The sequence below is a fragment of the Aspergillus brunneoviolaceus genome (assembly GCF_003184695.1).
Source record: "Aspergillus brunneoviolaceus CBS 621.78 unplaced genomic scaffold BO95scaffold_66, whole genome shotgun sequence".
NCBI classification, from domain to species: domain Eukaryota; kingdom Fungi; phylum Ascomycota; class Eurotiomycetes; order Eurotiales; family Aspergillaceae; genus Aspergillus; species Aspergillus brunneoviolaceus.
Window position 1 is genome coordinate 220,843 of NW_020290796.1, and position 17,318 is coordinate 238,160.

Here is a 17,318-nt window from a genome sequence, read left to right on the forward strand (position 1 = left end):
GTCTTGATTGTTCGCCGTTCATTTCTCTAAGTCGGTAAAGATAGAGTTACGGCTGAGAGAGTATGTCAATATCATCGAAAATCAGGATCAAATTGCTTCCAATGCTGGAGCATCCGGTTTGGCCACTAGAATTGTCAATTGGATAAAAGAAGTAGAGGTGTCTAGCTAGAAGCCAGGCTCCCAGGCTGCCTCTACAGGTGCACCGCCACGTGTGTGGCAGCCGAGCACGGCCACGATATGATGCCGCCCAACACATCCCGTGTGGCGCGCATCCGTCACTCCACCGCTTTCATCACCATCATCGAGAGGCTTCCTTATCATTCATATGCTCAACTGTAGTGGGTCAAGGTTGCTATTGCCATATTACACTTCATCTAGGGCTGTCGCTCTCACTCTTATCAACTAAGCTGAGCTTCAAAATATTCCAGGGGTGGTAGCTACAATGAATCACTCCGGAGACACCAAGTTCACCGTCTTTATCCGCCTGCCATGCCCCCGGGGGGATTTTGTGGATCCTCCCCCGGTACTTATTTAGCCTATTTCATCGGAGATGGAGCAAGCGCTGACTTCAGTAGATGGAATGGAATGCAGCTAAGGATCAGGCTCTCTGGGATATCCTTTCGCGGCCCTCGAAAGGCGATGATCTAGATTGTTAGTCCTTTATGGAACCTCCACCCCATACTAAGTACAGCAACGGCTGACGGACCCAGGGAAAGCATTGTACCGACACATAACACCCCCTCAGTTCCACATAAATGCTGACCTTTGTCTGGTCACAGAGCAGATCACTTCGAAGTCACACTTCAGTTCCTACTCCAGCAGGCAGCATGGTTGTACGACCGTCAGCTATCACAAGTGCGCGCGCAAATGCGCAAAGTGCCGACCACGCAGTCAACGTCTACATCGCCCGCTCCCGGCTCGATATCCGGCAGTGCTGCCCTCGGTCAAGCTAAAGCTGCCGCAAGCAATGGTATGGGTCTCTCAACGAGTCGATCTGTTTTCGTTTGCTGACTGCTCAAAGCTCCGAGAGCTCCAAGTCGCCTGGCGCAACAGAAGGAGTCCCTGCCGCAACGAGGTAAGTTGCATAGCTCACAGACTGTCCATATCAACTTGTCACTGTAAGCCTGGTACTGAGGACAAGAAGCCCCGATCCCCAGACGCACAAGCTCGACGACAACCATCAATCAACTAAAGCCCGCCCGAGAGCCGTTGCGCGACGAACCACCTACTTCCGAGCCAAAAGAGCTAGGCCGCGAGGCTCATGCTCCACGGCCCTCCGCCAACCGACGAGATCCTCCGATTCCAAAGTCTCCAACTCTCGAGGAGGAAGACCTGACGTCCAGCGAGTCCGAGTCCGAGTCCGAGGAGGACGAGAGAGTGGACAGCCGACGGGGACTACGATTCAGACCATTCGGCAAATTCTCAACGTATAAGCCAGGATTGCGAGATGAGGGGGAGGAGGACGATGATTCACCAGCTTTTCTCCCCCTATCCTCCGGTCCAGCCCATACCCCCCACCATCCCTCAGGCTCGGATCTCAACGCCACGCTGCGGATGAACGAGGAGGACGTACCTGGAGTCTCCAATGGACGCCCCGCGGAACAACTCCATATAGTCAGAAAGTCTCCTACCGCGGATTCATCCACGAGCTCTGTCAGCTCCGGAGTCCCAGCATCGCATCCAGCTACCGATCGCCGGCGGCATATGCACCAAAGCGGCGGCCCTCTGAGCCCTCGTCGCGCCGCCGAGCTGACCCCCTTCAGTCCGCGGCGGTCGATTGCATCTGCGGGTCGAGAGACCAGCGATGGGACGCCTAGTATGGGAAGTAGCTTTAGTGACCTGGATGGTAAGCTTTGTGCGTTCACGGATTCTGGATGCATGCTAAAAATTCTTGCCCATCTACAGATGCCAGCGTTACGCAGTCGGCGCTCGAGGAGGCTCTGATGAGTAATATGCAGCATGGAGGAATGGCAAGCCGCATGAGCACTTTTAGCCAGGCCTTACGAAGTCGCTATTTGCCTGGATCAGGGCTATGACTTTACAGCTCTCTCTTTTTTTTTTCCCTCAGCATTTGCACCAAATGACTTCCTCAAGGAAAGGTTCTATCAGCAGATTGGGTGTATTCAAATCTACCATTGTCTCTTCGTATAATCTCGATTGAATGCACATTGATCAATTTCGGTTCTTTGACTACCACCTACGACTGGTTTGAATTGGCTTTTCTAATCATGACAAGTGTCATTTCGAGCTGTTATTGCCGTCTTCCTACCCAAAGGAGTTTCCTCGTATGTTGTTCGGGGGGGGGGGCCACTCAATACAATCACCGTGCTTATCTCCGCCGGGCTTGAGCTTAAATCCTGCGGAAGCCGGGGGCTTATCGCGACCTGTTCAGATCAGGACTAGCGCTGTCAGCACGACGGAGATAAGAACCAGGAGCTTGAGCTTCCTTTGGCTCGACGGACTCCAGGGCCCTGCCATCATTCTGCATATTCATGAAGCCCTATGAATAGCGGAGTCCTGAATTCGGTTACTAAGAACATGAGAGCTCGGTCAGCCGTTGACTGCTACGCACTTACACCCTAGTTTAAGCTGCAAGATGGGCGATGGGAACAGGACTTACAGCTCGGCGATAACTCAAACTAGGCCCCACACTTCTTGCGTCATGCCATGTCAAAGACCCTTTCGCAATCCTCTGCAGCCTAGGGTCCAAAGGGTATATATACGTGCTTTTGGGCTCTCTGTACTCGGCTCAACACTATCATTGAACATTCATCTCAATTGATTATATTTCCACATATATTTCTTCAGATCTAGACAACATGTCGTTTGCTCCACTTGCTCCGAAGCCCAAGAGCTTGCTTGGCTACCACCAGGTTCTCTCTCCCACCGCCGGTGTCAAGGTAAGGACTATTCTTTGAACTCATCGTGGCCCTGAAGCTGAACTTCGACAAGGTCTCACCGCTATGCTTGGGAGCAATGAACTTTGGAGAGGCGTGGACGGAATTCATGGGCAAATGCAGCAAAGAGGATACCTTCGCTCTGCTGGACTACTTCTTCAATGAGGGCGGGAACTTCATCGACACGTGGGTGCCTTCTCGTCCGTCCTAGCGTCATCCCCTCCTCTTACACCCTCAATTACTAACATCTGAGCCCTCGCAGCGCCAACGCATACCAGTACGAAGAGTCAGAAACCTGGATCGGCGAGTGGATGCGACTGCGCAACAACCGCGACCAGATGGTGATCGCCACCAAGTACACGACGGGGTTCCGGACGGCGCACTTTGACACGGAGCCGCTGCAGTCCAACTTCGTGGGCAACTCAGCCAAGTCGCTGCGCGTCTCCGTGGAGGCGAGCCTCCGCAAGCTGCAGACGGACTACATCGACCTGCTGTACGTGCACTGGTGGGACTTCACCACGGGCGTCGAGGAGGTCATGCAGGCGCTCAACGCCCTCGTCGCCGCCGGCAAGGTCCTCTACCTGGGCATCTCCGACACCCCGGCCTGGGTCGTCGTCAAGGCCAACGACTACGCCCGCGCCCACGGCCTGCGCCCCTTCGCCGTCTACCAGGGCAAGTGGAACGCCGGCTTCCGCGACATGGAGCGCGAGATCGTTCCCATGTGCCGCGACCAGGGCATGGCGATCGCCCCCTGGGCCCCGCTGGGCCAGGGCCGGTTCCGCTCCGCCGAGGCCCGGCAGCAGCATGAGGGGTCCGGGCGGGGTTCGAAGCCCACCGAGGCAGATCTGAAGATCTCGGAGGTGTTGGAGAAGGTTGCCGAGCGTAAGGGGACGAATCTCTATGCAATTGTGAGTTTGTTTTCTTTGCCTTTTGCTCTCTTTTCCCTCTTGGTTCATTGTATATTGTGTGTGTGTGTGTGTGTGTGTGTGTGTGCAACCCCCCGACTGACTTCCTCCGAACCCAGGCCCTCGCCTATCTCCGCTACAAACAACCCTACATCTACCCGATCGTCGGCCAGCGGAAGGTCGAGCACCTCAAGGCCAACATCGACGCCCTGAAGGTCGAGCTCACCAAGGCGGAGATCCGGGAGATCGACCTGGCCGCCCCCTTCGACCCCGGGTTCCCGAACACGATGCTGTTCGGCGGCAACGACAAGTACGACGTCGGGTTCACGGCCGCGGATATCTCGTTGACCAACTGGGCGGCGCATATCGATGCGCCGGCGCCGCAGGAGGCTGTGAGGCCGCGGAAGGAGTGAGTACGGCGCTGGCTGGTGGGTGGTGGAGGCCTAAATGTGTACATAGTCTACGTGTGTAGTGTGCAAATATGGAGTTTTTGTCGCGTTGTGAGTGTGATATGTTTGGTTGGTGGGGGGAAGATGGGGGCAGTAGGTAGTAGAGTGTTGTTTCATTCAGACATTATCTGGTGATCGTGTTCCTGGTACCGTACCATGGGACGTTGAAGTAGGACTACAACTCACATCAAGACGCGACGCTTGCTTCAAGCCCGACGGATCTCAATATGAAACAGCACAGCACGACCATCCCGCCCACGTTTCACCATCGCAGACCCCCCGTTCTACCACGGTCGAGAACCTCGGAACCGTTGCAACAGCCATTAAGCCTGAAACTTGATGACGACGAGGGTCGATGAAAGTCTAGATTGCGGCAACGGGCTGTGACTTATGGTGGAAAACGTGGGCGCAATAAATGGTTTCCCGGCTGTGGAGTGGAGAACGGCGGGGTTTATTCTACACCTTCTACTATGCACCTATGTCTTTTGACAAGGGGGCTTGACTTTTTGTACTTCGAACTACAAAATTAGGGGCCCGGATTAAGATCCTGGCGCAACACACTGGGCAGTATTAAGGTTCGTTTCTATCATTCTGGTGGGTGGTGGTGGTGGTGCAGTCAATTCCAGAGTTAGCCGGAGTCAAGAGTTCGCGGACAGACGATTCGGAAGCTCGAGTTTAAACAACGAGGAGTCGGTGAACATATAGCCGGCCTAGCTGCGCAATGTCGTCTTCGAACGATGGATTGGGTTTTGACCTGGGATGCCGCACGGGTTTCTGCTCTGCCGGTTCGGCGATTGGAATGGTTTGTATGGTTCGCATGGCTTGGCAAGCAGCAACTATCGGGAATTTTTGGCGCTCTGGAGCGAGGGCGCAGTACTAGGTGCTGTAGCTGGTCGGCATATTTTGACCATCAGCCGAGGTTGTGCAATGACACTGCCGTCTGGGGGATGAGGCAGCTGGTGTCCGTCTGACTGATGAGCATTGTAGTCTGATACCTCAGAGAAAAGCAGAATTACTGAGGATGAACGAGGCCAATGCCGAGGAATAACTCCGAAGGCGGTAGCTCCAACTGCCCACTGCCCACTGCCCCTCTCCTCCCCTCCCCTCCACGCCCTACCACGCCCTGTCAGAATGTTGAGGCCCCGCCCTTTCGTTCAACTTCAACTCAACCAAGCAACGCCTTTACGGATCAATTTGTCAATAGGTATTTGCCATCCATCAAGTGACATTCTGCGAGAGTGTCCTTTGATCTCTTTGCTGCTTCCCTCGTGTCAAAGACTAACCCCTCAGTTCACAATAGAATAGCGCATATCCGCATCTATCCTCCCCACTCGTTCAACGTTCAACATCGATCGCCGACTCAATCCTTGTCTCTCTGTATCGGTTCTATCTAGACGAGCGGTCAATCGAGCTCGCTCATCTCGCCCATCGATCCGTCGCTTCCCGCGCATCACTTGCGACCCATAAGGAGTCTGTTGGGAAATATTGGACCACGAAGCTCTAGGATATTGTCGGTCGGAAGTCGAGGAAATTCGCCGGATCCCAATATGTCGTCCGCTCCGACCGCAGACATGACCCCCGCGGAGGCTGAGTCCGTCTACTTCAACAACTACCCCCCTCCCAAAGCTCTTCCGAAGCACGAGGCCCTGGCGCGCGCCTTCGTGGACTTGCATGTCCAAGCGGGCCGGCGACTGGTCCTCGTCACTTCCGGAGGCACCACCGTTCCTCTGGGTTTGTGGGCCGGGCACTGCGCACAGGAATCACGTCTAACCGTGTGCAGAGAATCAAACCGTGCGCTTCATCGACAACTTCAGTGCCGGCACTCGCGGTGCCGTGTCGGCGGAGTACTTCCTGCAACAGGGCTATGCCGTCATTTTCCTCCACCGTCAGTTCAGTCTGCTGCCATACTCGAGACACTACAGCCACTCGACCAACTGCTTCCTCGATTTTATGGACGATGACGAGTCCGACTCGGAAGACGGCCCGGTCGTGGTGTGCAAGGAATACCAGGATCAGATGCGCGACGTGTTGCGCAAGTACAAATACGCCAAACGAAACAACCTCCTCCTACTCCTCCCCTTCACCACCGTCTCCGAGTATCTGTTCGAACTGCGGTCGCTGGCGCAGTTGATGAAGCCCCTGGGGCCCCACGCCCTATTCTACCTGGCGGCAGCGGTGAGCGACTTCTTCATCCCCCGCGATCGCATGTCGGAGCACAAGATTCAGTCGTCGGAGTTACCGAGCCACCTGAAAAGCAGCGGCCAGGGCGAAGATTCGTTGGACATATACACCGGAGGACTGGAGCCGCAGCCGGTGCCGAACCGGAGCAAGAAACTGGTCATCGACCTGGACCCGGTGCCCAAATTCCTCCACCGGCTCGTGGACGGCTGGGCACCGGATGGGAGCATGGTGGTCTCCTTCAAGCTGGAGACGGACCCCAATCTGCTGGTGTACAAGGCGAAAACCGCCCTGGAACGGTATGCCCATCACCTGGTGATTGGCAACCTGCTGACGACGCGGAAATGGGAGGTGGTGTTTGTCACGCCGGAGCCTCCGTATGAGCGTTGGATCCGAGTGCCCAAATCGCGGCGCAGCAAGAGCATTTCCGGTAGCGAAGACCAGGTCGGGTTGGCCGAGGCGGCCAAACAGCGGGCGGGCGAAGCCGCGCTGACGGGAGAAACCAGTGGGGGCGGCAGTGGCAGTGGCAGTGGCAGTGGCAGTGGTGGTGCCCCCGATCGAGTCCCCGAGGTGGTCACCACCGCGGAAGAGGGGGTCGAGATCGAGAGTCTGATCATTCCTGAGCTGGTCAAGTTGCATTCCAACAAGATTGCCCAGTACGGTCGGTCGGCATAATGTTGTAGCATAGATGGTGATGGTGGTGGTGGTGGTGTTGCTGGTTGCAGGAAAAGAGAGAGTAAATAAAGTATTGCAGCTGTTGGAGGTCGGAGTCTGTGACTGATTCTAGAGAGAAAGGAGCTAGGGACACTTCTTAGTGTGAGTAGCTTAAACCCTGTAGTGTGAGTATGAGCATACCCTCAGTAAATCCGTGTGCAGCAGGGTCCATTGCTTCCTCGAATAGATTAATTATTGGAAAATTTGTCCCCCTCGGATTGGGGGCGGCAGAAAAGGCATTGAACGCACGCTGGATTGAACCCGCAACGGCTTTTTCTTCCCGAGTCCCCTTCTCTTCTCCTTTCTTTCCCTTCCCCTGATTTCAATTCTAGCTCATGGCCTGGCCTTGAATCATGGTTCTACCATGCGAGCACATCTATTCTTCTATTCATCATGAATCCAATATCAATTCATCAACGTTGACAAGCTGGCAAGCTGACAAGCTGACATGGGGTTGGTGTTGGCTTCGCAAAGAAAGCTGAGACAGCAAACCGCCGGGCCTGTCAGGGGCGGTTTCAGGATTGCAGCTCCTCCTCAAACCATGGCTCAGTCGGGGCTGCTCCAGTCGGGCCCTGGGGGGTTAGTTAGGCCAACGCGTCATCGAATTGCTGGGCTCAGTGGGCTGAGAGTACTGAATAGGGACCACCGTTTGGGACTCCAGATCGTCTACTAGACACTGTGGGCCGATCTGCGCTTTGCCTACGTGCCTTCCTACGTCGCCATCCCCACGCCCCGTCGAAAGACAGCTTCATTAACCGTTTTCTCTTTCTTGGCTGCTGCCTCTTCTTGTCTTCTCTTCTTTCTCTTTCTTTCTCATCATCTAGTGATCTAGTATCCTGTCTACTCTGTCCTTCTTCCCCCCCCCCCCCCCCCCCCCCCCCCCCCCACCCCCCTCCCCCCCCCCCACCCCTCTCCCCTCTCCCCCCCCCCCCCCCCCCCCCCCCCCCCCTCCTCTCCTCCTCTTCTTTTTCTTCCTCCCTCCTCCCCCACAGATTCTCACCCTCCGCTCCAAACCCTATCCTCATTCTTTTCTTCTAAGCGCCAGGCGACTGCGTTCCTACCCGTGCTCTCAGGAATCCGACCCCGTTGTCCGACAGTCCCCAGAAAATAAACACTCGAGGAGGTGAAAGCTGTCAGCGATTGAACCTGTCGACACGAGCCGCATTGATAGACACAGGAAGAAAATGATCAACGTGTTGCAATCAATCTGGAGGATCGGTCCATAATATTGCTGTTTCAGTCGCTTCTTCTTTTCTCTTGTCTGTCACTCACAGTTCAACTTGTCCCACTCCGCTGCAGGTCGGCTTCCGTTCTGATCTAATCACCAACCAACCTCCTCTTCCTCTTTCCCCCTCGTTTCCCCTCACGTCAACCACCACTGCTGCGAGGATGTTCCGCCGCTCTCGTCGCATCGCAGCCCTCTCCGCCCTCCTGGGACTTATCCTCCTCTACCACTTCTACACCCTCCGCTCCGAGCTACATCCTCAAAAAAATGACGAGGCCCGTCGCACCCTTCCCGAATGCCCACCCCTCCCGGGGATGGAGGACGTCCTCGTCGTGATGAAGACCGGCGTCACCGAGTCTCTCGACAAAGTTCCCGTCCATTTCCACACCACCCTCCGTTGCGTCCCCCACTACGTCATATTCTCCGACTTTGCGGAAGAAATCGAAGGTGTCAAGATTCATGACGCCTTTGTTGGAATGGACACGACCGTGCGGGATACCGTCGAGGACTTTAACCTTTACAACCGCCTTCGCGAACAAGGCCGCGCCGGTCTCGCGTCCGCCGACTTCGCTGACGAGGCCAATTCCAACATCGGCAAACCCAACAACCCGGGCTGGAAGCTTGATAAGTGGAAGTTTCTCCCGATGGTTCAACAGGCGCTGGCCTATAAAGACGATGCGAAGTGGTACGTCTTCATGGAGGCGGACACCTATTTCTCGTGGCCGACGCTTCTCGCATGGCTCGCACATTTCGACTCCAGCGAGCCGCACTATATCGGAACCGAGACCCAGATCGCGGACGTCATCTTCGCGCACGGCGGATCAGGCTTCCTCGTCTCCAACCCGGCCATGCAGCTGGCTTCCAAAGAATACGCCGCTCGGACGGTAGAGTTGAACGAATACACCGATTGGCACTGGGCTGGCGATTGCGTCCTAGGCAAGGTTCTCGCGGACGCCGGGGTGCCCTTGCATTACTCCTGGCCCATGCTCCAGAACTCCAACCTCGGCGAGATCGACGAGTTCGCCACGGGCTTCTATCGCAAGCCGTGGTGTTTCCCCGCCGTGGCGTTCCACCACTTATCATCCCGCGACATCCAAGATTTGTACGAGTATGAGCGTCGCAGATGGCAAGATGTACGTGCTACCACCCTATCTTCTTCCCCTGTTGAACCCCCACCATCTAACACATCCCGCGGCCCATCAGGTCAACAAACACATCCTCCTCCACCGCGACGTCTTCAAGGAACTTATATACCCCGAACTCTCCAACGTCCGCGACAGCTGGGACAACCTTTCCGACCAAGAACGCCCGGACATCACCACCTTCCACGAATGCCAGACCGTGTGCGCCGACGCAGCCAACTGCGCCCAGTTCGTCCTCCGCGCCGGCGTCTGCTTCCTCGGCGAAACGCCCCGACTGGGAGTCCGCAACCCCGACGCTCGGTCCGGCTGGATCCTGAACACGATCGACAAGATGATAGAACATGCGCCACGGTGTGGTCGGCCGGACTTTGGTTTATAGACTTTTTCTCTCTCTCTTTCTTGCCGCCCCAAAAATCACACAAAACACTTGTCAGAACTATTCGCTGGCCGAGTAATTCATCCCCAAAAGCTGATGAAACTATTTTCCTTTTTGCGGGATGGTGGGCTTGGTGCTACCCGTTTTCTTTTATATTGGATTAGATTATCCTTCAGTTTCTCCCCACCGGACATCGTGCTGTTCTTGCCAATCCTCTGGCGAGGGACTATGCATGCATTGTGGTTGATGGCGTTCTGGGGAAGGGGTGTTTTTTTATTACGATTTTTTTTTATTTTCAGCTTCTTATTCCTCGATTTTGGCTTGCATCCACACCAGGCGTCTGGGTTACAGAGGGAGCACGAACCACCAGAAAAGAAGTTCCTTGACTTTTCTCTACTGTGTGAGAAACAAAATGTCTTGTTGCATTCTTGTTTTTACTGTGTCCGCTTCAGCGTTTTCTTTTGGCCAAGCTTGCTTTTTTGTATCGTATACAATATGCTTTATACCAACTCATGCAACCACAAGTTTATACTTCCATCCGCGCTTCCAAACAGAACATCAACATAGCATATCATAGGGTAGCACAACAGGAAAGCCACGGATCCCAACCCAGGTACCCAGTTAATGGATAGGAAACTTCAGGGGGGGACTCCTCGGGTCTTCCAGACACTGGTCGATGCGCATGATGGTCTTGTTCTGGCTCTTGACGAACTGGATCACCTCCCGGAAGTAGCTGACGGTCGTGGAACTCAAAAAGTGCATGACGGCCAGATTGCCTCCGTGCCTGACGTCCCGGAAGAAGGCCTCGCGTTGCTTCTCCGGGGTCTTGGAGTCGGCCCACAGCCAGTCCTCGATGTCGACGCTCCAGGTGATGATCTGGGGGTCGGTGATGTAGTTGGCCAGGCGTTGGCGGGTGCGGGCGCCGAGGGTGCCGAAGGGGGGACGGAAGTAATGAGCTGCGTTTGGAAGTAAACAGTCAGCCAGTCGGGTTTGCACATCTGCGCCGTGTTTTGAGATAGGTGGTTCATACTCTCGATCCCCAGTATCTGGCGAAAAGACTTGATGTTTTCGACGATCTCGCGGTCGATCTCTGCGGTGGAGCCTAGGCCTTCCATCCTGTATCAAACCCCTGGTTAGTCGCATATATTCTGGTGATTTGGAGAAAAGCACAAAACCGCCATGTCTCCACACGACAGTATAAAAGGGGGACATACTTCCGATGCGTATCCGAATGCAGGGCGATCTGATGGCCGCGCTTGATCATCTCGCGATAGACGTTGGAGAAGTTGGTCTCGCGGTCGCGCAGGCCCAGGCCGACCACGAAGAAGGTGACCAGCACGCGCTCCTCCTCGAGGATGCGCATGACCTCCTGCGCGAAGCGGGGCTGGCCGTCGTCGATGCCGAAGGCGAACGAGTCCGGCCGCGAGCACGTCAGCATCAGCCGGCCGTTGTTCACGCGGTGGGGGACGGGGAACCCGACGGGGATGGCGGGGACGATCTCGACGCGGTACAGGGTCAGACTCTCGAGCGACCAGAAGCCGCCGAAGCTGACCGACACCGCCCGGCTCTGGTCGATGTGGAAGTGCGCCAGCGGGATGTAGATGTCGTTGCCCCGGGCGTAGCGCGCCGCCTCCACCACGTCGGACGTCTGCGGGAACGGGTTGCGCGTGAAGTCGCACGCCGCGTTGTGCTGGTTCACGAAGATCGAGAACTTGGTCGTCCCGCCGAAGACGACGTGCAGCGCGTGCGTGGGCTGCTGGCTCCGCAGGTCGTAGCACGACGACGCCGACAGCTGCGTGTGGTAGCTGTGGTCCGGGTCCGAGGGAAACAGCCGCACGAACCCGTTGCCGTGGTGCACGGTGAGTCCCTCGAGGGCCCCGTGCCAGTGGCCTAGAGCATTGATGTCTTGGTGCTGGAAGGTGTCGATCAGGATGCTGTTGGGCGGGCCCTGTGGGTTGTGGAAGGTGGTGGTGGTGAGGTTCAGGGTTGGTGGGGAGGGTGGGGAGGGTGGACGAGGTGGTAGCGGTGGTGGTGTTGCTTGGGTTGGGGTGATGAGGGCGTTGATGATGAGAAGGAGGAGGAGCGAGAGAGTGGTGGACATGCTCGGGGCCATGGTGGATATCGTGGATTGCTTGTTAGAATCACGATCGGATGTGCTAAGCAGTGCTGTGATGCGGTGATGCATTTGCTGTCTTGGTGGTGGTGATAGAGTGATCTTTTCGGTGTCCGATGTTGAAGCTGGCTCTGTGCTGGAAGGAGCTACGAGGTAATATGCTACAAAAGTCGACTTTGGGAAAGAGCAATCCTATGATTCGAAAAGGTTGTGATAGTGAAAATATCAACTGTGATAGACATTTCTCTAACCTCCACATGTGACTTTGTCTGGAAGACGAGAAAACGACGCCGTTGATCAAATCCTCATCCCTATCTACCACCCAACAAGCGTTGTCGTTGGCCGGAGATCCTGCAACACCGAAATACATCATCCGCCGTCAAGGCAGAAAAACTCGATCAGACAGCGTCCGCTAGATCTCCGGGGCATGACTGGAATAAGAAGCGAACCCTACAGCATCATTCTCAAAGCCACGGAGGTATCAACTCCTCAAACAGCATCGGGGCAAGTATGGCTCAGAAGACTGTGAACCAAGTGAGAACAGAAAGGGTGTTTAAGTCCAACGAGCTGAGTCCGTCAACAAAAGGTCCCACTCCATGCCTCATCAACTCTGAGTGGAGAGCTGAGATGCCCAGTGCGAATTCCGAAGTCAGCAGACAAGCCAGAGCTCCAGTCTTAGAAACCCCAATCGGTGTCTGATGCCTGGGGCGCGTTGCCAGCATCGTTGTCATCCATCTGAATACCTCCCCACGCTGCACCGCCGTCGTCTCCAGTGTTGCCGTCACCGTTATCCTCATCATCGGTATCGTCCTGAAAGTCGATCTTGTTGTCGACAGGCTTGTAGGACTCGAGGAAGTCAGGAATCTTCTGGCCGCTCTCAAGAAGGATGTTGACAAGGTCAAGGGCAAGTTCCTGATCATCCTCGTTGTAAAACGAGGACGCCAGGCCTTCATTCCCAATGCGAGCAGTGCGTCCTATCAACCGTTAGCGTGAGTCGCTATGGGGATGGCTCTTCCAACATACCAATACGATGAATGTATTCAGTGATACCTCCGTGTTGGGCACGAGGCAGGTCGAAGTTGACGACATGCATGACATTCTTGATATCAAGGCCGCGAGCCGAGACACCAGTGGCCACGAGGATGGGGCACTTGGCCGTGCGGAAAGCACGCCTATCTCTCGGTCAGATGAGGGTTTCACAATCTTTTGGAAGGGGGATACCTACAAAGCATCTTCACGCTCACGTTGAGTACGATCGGCATGGATAGAGGTACTTGGCAGACCCATATTGAACAGGTAATCATCCAAAAGGTCGGCCTGAGTCTTCGAGTTAACAAACACCAGGGTTCGAGAAGGGGGCATGGAGAGCAGAAGGTCATAGAGACACTGCTTCTTCATGTGCCGCTCCGCAAAGATGATCTGCGGCCATGTTAGTAACAGAAAGAAGCAGTCATTCAACAGGGAGCCCTACGTTTTGCTGCACGTTGATGTGAGTGCTACCAGGACGTCCGATGCGAATGCGAACATGATCATCTGCGAGGTACTTGCGAGCCAGCTCACGGCAAGCCTTGTTGAAGGTCGCAGAGAACATCATGTAACGATGGTCGGCATCCTCGTTCACATCTATCACATGTAAGTGTCAATTATGGTAAAGAGAACACAACGATATCAGCGTACCTCCTCCCGACATGATCTTGTTGAAGTCCGACTCCCAATCAGACTGGAGAAGCTCATCGGCTTCATCTATAATAGTGTACCTGTGGTGCCGATCAATTTTACATATCTTTTTTGCTCGGGAGTCGACTTACTTGACACGATGAAGCGAAAGCATGTGAGGCCTATCCATGAAGTCAAGGAGTCTTCCGGGAGTGGCAATGAGGATATCGCAGCCACGCTGCAGCTCGTCCCGCTGATCACGGAATGGCGCACCTCCATAGACCACACAAGGACGCAACATAGACCGATAACACAGGCGTCTTGCCTCGTCGAAGATCTGAGTTGCAAGCTCACGGGTCGGAGCGACAATGAGGACCAAAGGCTCAGCCCGGACAGCATCCGTGGCAGGATTGTAACCAGCGGCCACATTAGGACGAGGAGCGGCGAGCTTCTTGGCCTTACCCATCAGCTGGGACAGGACGGGAATGAGAAAAGCCGCAGTTTTGCCAGATCCTATTCATGTCAAATGGCTGTTGCAACATGAAAGGCAGAGCTGCTTACCAGTCTGGGCAATGGCAATCAGGTCATGTCCAGTGAGAACTGCTGGGATCGAATACGCCTGGATGGGTGTTGGGTGTGCGTAACGACAGAGTTCAATATTCTTGCGCATAATCGGATGCAGACCAGCGTCATCGAACTACAGCGATCAGGATCATGATCACACTTAGAACAGGTAGAGAATCAAACGTACGTCTCTCACAGGGTTTGGTCTTTCACGACTCTCGGCGACGACCTCAATCTTTTGTAGACTATACACAGTTAGCGATTCGCGATGGGAGACTTCTAGACTGCAGCTGACATACTTTCCAATCTTCAGACCAGCCCGGTTGATGAATTCGTTTCGGAACAGTTGTTCCTCAAGCTCAGGTATCTCCGGGCCTACATCACCATACTCATCCTTCCATTCATACTTGGCTGCATTTGCCGCCCACTCGGGGAGCTGACCGTCACCAGCGTCGCCAGCGGGTTGCTCAGCAGGAGCTGGAGTAGCAGTATACTTGTCATAGTCATAGCTCTCTGGAGCCACCCACCCCTTCGCGCGGGCCAGGTTGGACGCGTCGTTCTCTTTGTTGTCGTGAGTGTTGGTCACATCGTCGAGCGCGGTGTTCAACGAAGACATATTAAACTCCGCCATGATTGCTCGTCCAGGGCTGGACTAGCACCCAACGACGTCCTACGTGACAAACTCTTGACACCAACCTAAGAGGTAACTCGTAGTTAGGACAACGAACAAGTGTTTGTTTTATAGAGCAAACGGTACCTTTTTCGACAGAGACGCGTGAGATAGTCAGAGTCGTTAGACTGTGATAAGAACAGATGACGAGGAGAGACAGGCGCGGAGACGAACGAGAGGAAGGGTAGTGCACTGCTTACAGGGATGCATGAAAGATGGGAATGAAGAGGAAGGGGAAGGAGAAAACAAATGAGACGGAGAGGAGGGGAGAGGAGGGGAGCAGTGAAAGGATGAGAGAGAGAGAGAGATGAGGTGGTGTGGGCTGGCCTCAGCAACACCTCACCCCGAGTCGAGCAAACGGATTGCACAACAAGACACTTCAGCGGAGTGAGGCCAATGAGAACCGGTTCTCGAGCCTTTTAAAATGTAGTACCTACGGAAAATTCATATCGTAATGGGAGTGACCAGGGAAGATGACTACAAGGCACGCAGGATCAAATACTCATACTCGGAAAATTCGATGACCACAGTCGAGTTCCTCAAAACTAAGCGGAATTATCATCTGGCCTCCCCTTGAGACAACTGACGAGGATCTATTTGTCTGAGGAGAAAATAATATCATGCAGACAGCCGAGAGCCGAGTGAGGCATTTTACTATCAGTCAATATATTTGACCAGTTCTAGATGCTCGAGTGTTGCTGTCTGTCTCTCGTTTACCATGCCTGATGGCTTGAGGCCGGGTTGAGGCAATCTCATCCTCACTCCAAACTCCGTTCATCGTATACCCTTACGAAGTACTAGAAATTTCTCTAGCTGCTTCATCTCATTCTACATACCAAACACAAGCAAAGCCCCCTAAGCTTCCACATGTCTCTCCTACTCTCACATTTCCTCTGAATAGATCTGCAATAACACTAACGACTATTTGCCGATGTATGATTTGCACCACCACCCGACCTGGACACAGCTGTCATTCATGACCCCCGTCTACCATCACAAAGCCATAGCCAGCAAGGCGATGTGGGCTCTTGCCTCAGGGGCCATCTCCATCCCAGATGGGTGCGGGTCCAATTTCCCGAGGCTCTGGCGCAGCGGCTGCACATATTGTGAAAGATGTGCAATTTGTGAGTGGACTCATGGATGACAATATGTTGGATGCAGACAGCAAGCATACAAAAAGGTGCAAGTTTGAACTGGCTCAGTTGCAGCTATGTCAGTTCTCGGGGTCAACATCCCCTGAATCATTTGCCTCATCTAAAGCAGCTATGTCAGTTCTCGCGGATCAACGCAATCATAGACATCCACCGGTGTCGTACCGGTGGGCCTGTCTTTCCCAAGTCAAGGTCTGACATTGGGTCAGGGACCAGATGAAGGACTCAAATTTGCAATGTGTCTGGTCCGCTAGTTCTACCAGAGCTCGTGGAGAGTTCCATGTCGAGTCTGAGGATGATTATGCTGGATATATCGACTGCGAAATTACATTATTTCTTGCAGGTCTGGGGAAAATGCACTGCGATGCCAACTGCGCACGACCGAGAATCTGTGGAATCAGCTATCCGTTTGCCTCGTACGATCATGACCGGAAAAGACCCTCTGAGGATTTGTGAAAGACAAAGCATGAAGAATGAATATGTCCCAAGAACCAGGGCATCGATATATGGGCACAGGAGCTATAAGTGACTGGCGTTGTGATGGAGGGGAATCCCCGGGTGGACATGATGCGCCTGCCTGGAGCATACGGGCCAATGCTGCTGTCTACCGACGTGGACCTACAGGACTTCGTTTGACAACTTGTCTTTGGTTTCCTCCCGTATTACTGAGTAGCAGTCACTGGACCGGTAAAAGTGAGGTATTTATGCAATCGTTCCTATGCTTGTGGGTCGAGTAGCTTTAGTATAACTCGTGCCTCGTTCCTAAGGCACCACGAAATGTCCCGACGTCACTTCAGGGGCAAATACCACTCGTCGACTTGCATGGGAAAAGCATATTTCGACCGATGCACTCACCCCGTTTTGGCCAACAATGAAGCCATGAGGCCCTAAGGCTACGAGCAGATGATGTGAGGATAGATCCCCTTACAGAACAGTGGCGCGGCACGGAACAATTGGAAAGAAAAGGTCGGAGACTCCGTCCGCGCGCCCAGCCCGCAACCCGTAAAGTGGAGTGGGTTTAGCAGTGGGTTCGAACGACCGACCTTCAAGCGGGCAGAAGGAATCTCAAATATACGCTGTACTCTGTATCACGGGCCAATAATCCCCATTTCCCCGAGACCGACTGAGCTTCCTCAGCGACCCTCAACTACTTTTCGGATTTTGGATTTAACTCACCCAAACCCCCCCCCCCCTCTCCCCCCTTCTTTGTCATCGCTCCGATTCTCCTCAATCTCATGATACTTGCTCCGTGCCATTGAGTCGTCATGGCCACATCTA

The 17,318-nt window shown here is 54.3% G+C and overlaps 6 protein-coding genes across 6 annotated transcripts; 4 read left to right on the top strand and 2 right to left on the bottom strand.

Moving 5' to 3' along the window:
- The first annotated feature begins 283 nt into the window (after positions 1 to 283).
- BO95DRAFT_238630 (multidomain presynaptic cytomatrix related protein) lies at positions 284 to 2,162 on the top strand. Its single transcript, XM_025581337.1, has 7 exons — positions 284 to 523; positions 576 to 651; positions 711 to 720; positions 780 to 970; positions 1,022 to 1,075; positions 1,145 to 1,846; positions 1,906 to 2,162. Exons 1-7 carry the CDS (start codon positions 443 to 445, stop codon positions 2,034 to 2,036), a joined length of 1,245 nt encoding a protein of 414 aa, XP_025438895.1. The 5' UTR covers positions 284 to 442; the 3' UTR covers positions 2,037 to 2,162.
- Positions 2,163 to 2,663: 501 nt separating this feature from the next.
- On the top strand, positions 2,664 to 4,305 carry BO95DRAFT_238599 (aldo/keto reductase). Its single transcript, XM_025581336.1, has 4 exons — positions 2,664 to 2,900; positions 2,953 to 3,083; positions 3,160 to 3,805; positions 3,922 to 4,305. The coding sequence occupies exons 1-4, from the start codon at positions 2,820 to 2,822 to the stop codon at positions 4,213 to 4,215; spliced, it is 1,152 nt and encodes a 383-aa protein (XP_025438896.1). The 5' UTR covers positions 2,664 to 2,819; the 3' UTR covers positions 4,216 to 4,305.
- A 1,068-nt stretch (positions 4,306 to 5,373) lies between these two features.
- On the top strand, positions 5,374 to 7,300 carry BO95DRAFT_475959 (phosphopantothenate--cysteine ligase CAB2). Its single transcript, XM_025589896.1, has 3 exons — positions 5,374 to 5,455; positions 5,552 to 5,982; positions 6,032 to 7,300. The coding sequence occupies exons 2-3, from the start codon at positions 5,799 to 5,801 to the stop codon at positions 7,102 to 7,104; spliced, it is 1,257 nt and encodes a 418-aa protein (XP_025438897.1). The 5' UTR covers positions 5,374 to 5,455; positions 5,552 to 5,798; the 3' UTR covers positions 7,105 to 7,300.
- Positions 7,301 to 8,532: 1,232 nt separating this feature from the next.
- On the top strand, positions 8,533 to 9,889 carry BO95DRAFT_371150 (glycosyltransferase family 31 protein; the record flags this gene model as incomplete). Its single annotated transcript, XM_025582944.1, has 2 exons — positions 8,533 to 9,501; positions 9,572 to 9,889. 2 exons carry the CDS (start codon positions 8,533 to 8,535, stop codon positions 9,887 to 9,889), a joined length of 1,287 nt encoding a protein of 428 aa, XP_025438898.1.
- Positions 9,890 to 10,507: 618 nt separating this feature from the next.
- Positions 10,508 to 11,987, bottom strand: BO95DRAFT_371048 (polysaccharide deacetylase family protein; the record flags this gene model as incomplete). The annotated part of the gene is made up of 3 exons (XM_025582940.1): positions 10,508 to 10,842; positions 10,917 to 11,002; positions 11,101 to 11,987. 3 exons carry the CDS (start codon positions 11,985 to 11,987, stop codon positions 10,508 to 10,510), a joined length of 1,308 nt encoding a protein of 435 aa, XP_025438899.1.
- Positions 11,988 to 12,179: 192 nt separating this feature from the next.
- On the bottom strand, positions 12,180 to 15,128 carry BO95DRAFT_396563 (DEAD/DEAH box helicase). Its single transcript, XM_025583752.1, has 10 exons — positions 14,977 to 15,128; positions 14,519 to 14,915; positions 14,407 to 14,464; positions 14,217 to 14,352; positions 13,808 to 14,168; positions 13,677 to 13,756; positions 13,471 to 13,622; positions 13,225 to 13,418; positions 13,023 to 13,171; positions 12,180 to 12,973 (listed from the first exon to the last, which is right to left on the bottom strand). The coding sequence occupies exons 2-10, from the start codon at positions 14,848 to 14,850 to the stop codon at positions 12,675 to 12,677; spliced, it is 1,761 nt and encodes a 586-aa protein (XP_025438900.1). The 5' UTR covers positions 14,851 to 14,915; positions 14,977 to 15,128; the 3' UTR covers positions 12,180 to 12,674.
- Positions 15,129 to 17,318: the final 2,190 nt, after the last annotated feature.

What these genes read in the sequence shown, in the direction of transcription:
- BO95DRAFT_238630 (XM_025581337.1), top strand. Translation starts at nt 443, where the DNA reads ATGAATCACTCCGGAGACACCAAGTTCACCGTCTTTATCCGCCTGCCA. An exon ending in TAAAGCTGCCGCAAGCAATG is followed by an intron (nt 971 to 1,021) that starts GTATGGGTCTCT and finishes GACTGCTCAAAG; the next exon opens with CTCCGAGAGCTCCAAGTCGC. An exon ending in TAGCTTTAGTGACCTGGATG is followed by an intron (nt 1,847 to 1,905) that starts GTAAGCTTTGTG and finishes GCCCATCTACAG; the next exon opens with ATGCCAGCGTTACGCAGTCG.
- BO95DRAFT_238599 (XM_025581336.1), top strand. Translation starts at nt 2,820, where the DNA reads ATGTCGTTTGCTCCACTTGCTCCGAAGCCCAAGAGCTTGCTTGGCTAC. An exon ending in CTCCCACCGCCGGTGTCAAG is followed by an intron (nt 2,901 to 2,952) that starts GTAAGGACTATT and finishes AACTTCGACAAG; the next exon opens with GTCTCACCGCTATGCTTGGG. An exon ending in GGACGAATCTCTATGCAATT is followed by an intron (nt 3,806 to 3,921) that starts GTGAGTTTGTTT and finishes CTCCGAACCCAG; the next exon opens with GCCCTCGCCTATCTCCGCTA.
- BO95DRAFT_475959 (XM_025589896.1), top strand. Translation starts at nt 5,799, where the DNA reads ATGTCGTCCGCTCCGACCGCAGACATGACCCCCGCGGAGGCTGAGTCC. An exon ending in AGGCACCACCGTTCCTCTGG is followed by an intron (nt 5,983 to 6,031) that starts GTTTGTGGGCCG and finishes AACCGTGTGCAG; the next exon opens with AGAATCAAACCGTGCGCTTC.
- BO95DRAFT_396563 (XM_025583752.1), bottom strand. Translation starts at nt 14,850, where the DNA reads ATGGCGGAGTTTAATATGTCTTCGTTGAACACCGCGCTCGACGATGTG. An exon ending in GCTGGTCTGAAGATTGGAAA is followed by an intron (nt 14,465 to 14,518) that starts GTATGTCAGCTG and finishes AACTGTGTATAG; the next exon opens with TCTACAAAAGATTGAGGTCG. An exon ending in TGAATACATTCATCGTATTG is followed by an intron (nt 12,974 to 13,022) that starts GTATGTTGGAAG and finishes AACGGTTGATAG; the next exon opens with GACGCACTGCTCGCATTGGG.